Genomic DNA, 2,614 nt, shown 5'->3' with positions numbered 1-2,614 from the left:
AATTCCAACAATCATAACTTCTTTCCCGGCCGCTGTGAGCGTAGCCACCTCACTTTTCATCTGCTTAGCAACTGAGGAATGGATAGCGCCACAGAGCCCTCTATCTGAGGACACACCAATAAGGAGGTGCTTCTTCTTGTCTTCAGGCACCTTAATATCAGCTTTTTCATACAGAGCTTAAAAACAAACAAAAAAAGCAAGAATTCTTTATATGCAATTTATACTAAATATAGCAATAATCCCCAATAATCCCCGTCATCTCAAAACAAACCAAAAAAGATATGAAAGAGCACAAAACTATTGCACGAGGTAATTCTACATCTAATATTAATACATATATTATCTTCAATTTGGAAATAAGCAAATTTTGCTTTCTAAGTTGATATTCAAACATTCCACTTATGTATTCTGTTGGTGAGGTCCATCTTCCTTCAGCTCACATTCACTTGTTTATTGAGCACCTACAATGAGTCAGCTGACACTGTTCTAGGTGCCTGGGATACAGGAATGAAGCCAATATTCTAGGAGGGGAGTCAGATAATAAAACAAGCCAACAAGGACACAATGTGTCAGGTAATGAATGACACGTGTGAGAAAAAAGTAAGGAGGTGCAGGCCAAGTACATGAACTGATGAAAGGAAATGGCACGTGAGACAGGTGGCTTGAGCAAGCCTCTCAAGAAGTGGCATCTGGGGGGAAACCTGCATGAGGTGAGGGGCAGGAGCAGTCTGCACAGGGGGACAGGGGAGGTGTGGCAGCCAGAGGCCAGACACTGAGCAGCAGTCACTTGACTACCATGGAAATACTCCTTTGGGAAGATACAAGCCCCAAACTGAAAATCTGGATGGCCTTGAGATAAGGTTATTGAGTGGTAGATAAATGGGGGCTCACTGTATAATTTTCCCATAATACTAAGTTAAAATTCTCTTAGGTGGCCTTAATTCAGGATAAGATAGTGGATAATGGAAGAGTTAAGATACAGAATAGAATTACAGGTTAAAATGGAAACTTTCCACCTCTTCACAATTTTGCTTATTTCCAAGACAAATTTATAATCAAAGTAGTATAAAAGCATCTAAAAACAAAATATAAATTCCTTTTTTAACTACTATATCACTTCTCCGTTAAGCAGACTAATTAGGGATGAATTTCGTAAAATTGTGAAGGAAAAACGTCTTCATACTTTTGAAAGGATAAGAATAGTTATTAAGTAAGGTATCTTAAAAATGAAGGTTCTCGGCTGCATTCCTGCTTCCACATCATTCATGTTCTCAAACCACCATCAGAATCATACCCACGACCACTCAGTCAACGCTCCACTGCAGGGCACCACCTCCTCCCACCCACCCCACCGTGCAGTCCTAAAATAGCACACCATAAGGTCATAGGACGAAATCGAGCACTTTCTGTCTAATGCACTGTTTCCAAGTTCTTTTGGTGGTATATTTGACAATCTGGGACAAATTTCAGAATCTTTTTAAAGTCAACAGTCATGTACGGTGGTTAACAAATACACTGGCTTTGATGCCAAACCACGTAGGTTCGACAGAGGTTTTTCATCCCTTTATATGTGATCTTGGGCAAGTTACTTAACTTGAGCATGCTGCGGTTTTTCTCATCAGTAAAGCAGGGACTCTAACAGTTCCTATCGGCACAGGGTTGCTGTGAATACATGTCAAGTGTATGTACATGAAAAATGAGTACATTTAAGGTACTAGAATAGGCCTGGTACCACCATAAGCACTAAATAAAAGTCATCAGGAATCTTCTTTAGGTTAAATACTTCTTTGTAATTTGTGAATTACTCTTCTCTTACCCAAAGATCCTACTCCGTACACTCGAGCTGGTTTCAGCTCCCTCTCAGCTCGGGCATATTTTGCTGCTGCTACCATTTTCATAGACTTGGTAATTTTCTGGATGTTTTTGATGGACTTTAGTCGCCTGGTAACTGAAAAATAGAAGTGCTGTGTTAAGACAAAGGAATTTTTCTAAAGTGTAACGTAGGATTGGTCTAGCACTTAGACCAACAATAAACAGCATGATGTTAAACCAGTCTTTTTTTTTTTTTTTTTTTTTTTTGAGACAGGGTCTTACTCTGTTGCCCTGGCTAGAGTACAGTGACATCATCATAGCTCACTGCAACCTCAAATTCCTGGGCTCAAGCGATCCTGCCTCAGCCTCCCAAGTAGCTGGGACTATAGGTGCATGTCACCACTCAGCTAATTTTTTTCTACTTTTTGTAGAGATAGGGTCTTGCTCTTGCTCCAGCTATAAACCAGTCTTGATGTTAGAACTAGTACTGATAAAAGAAGGGCAAGGCCACAGGTGCAGTGGCTCACACCTGTAATCCCAGCACTCTGGGAGGCAAAGGCAGGAGGACGCTTGAGCTCAGGAGTTGAAGAGCAGCCTGAACAAGAGTGAGATCCTGTCTCTACTAAAAACAGAAAATAACAACACAAAATACTAGGTGGGCATGGTGGCACGCACCTGTAGTCCCAGCTACTTGCAAGGCTGAGGCAGGAGGATCACTTGAACCCAGGAGTTGGAGGTTGCAGTGAGCTATGATAATACCACTGTATAGCTAGGTTGACAGAGTGAGACTCTGTCGCCAAAA

General features: G+C 41.3%; 1 protein-coding gene across 1 annotated transcript in view; it reads right to left on the bottom strand.

Moving 5' to 3' along the window:
- Positions 1–2,614, bottom strand: part of ATP5C1 (ATP synthase, H+ transporting, mitochondrial F1 complex, gamma polypeptide 1) — a 19,342-nt gene that overhangs the window by 1,736 nt on the left and 14,992 nt on the right. The window contains exons 3-4 of the mRNA XM_012642177.1: positions 1,817–1,948; positions 1–176 (exon numbers count right to left, since the gene is read on the bottom strand). Coding sequence (XP_012497631.1) covers positions 1–176; positions 1,817–1,948 — 308 coding nt within the window. The remainder of the gene's footprint in view (positions 177–1,816; positions 1,949–2,614) is intronic.

Source organism: Propithecus coquereli, unplaced genomic scaffold (genome assembly GCF_000956105.1).
Source record: "Propithecus coquereli isolate 6110/MARCELLA unplaced genomic scaffold, Pcoq_1.0 Scaffold177, whole genome shotgun sequence".
NCBI classification, from domain to species: domain Eukaryota; kingdom Metazoa; phylum Chordata; class Mammalia; order Primates; family Indriidae; genus Propithecus; species Propithecus coquereli.
The sequence above is the reverse complement of the archived record's forward strand: the minus strand, read 5'-3'. Positions and strand labels throughout refer to the sequence as shown.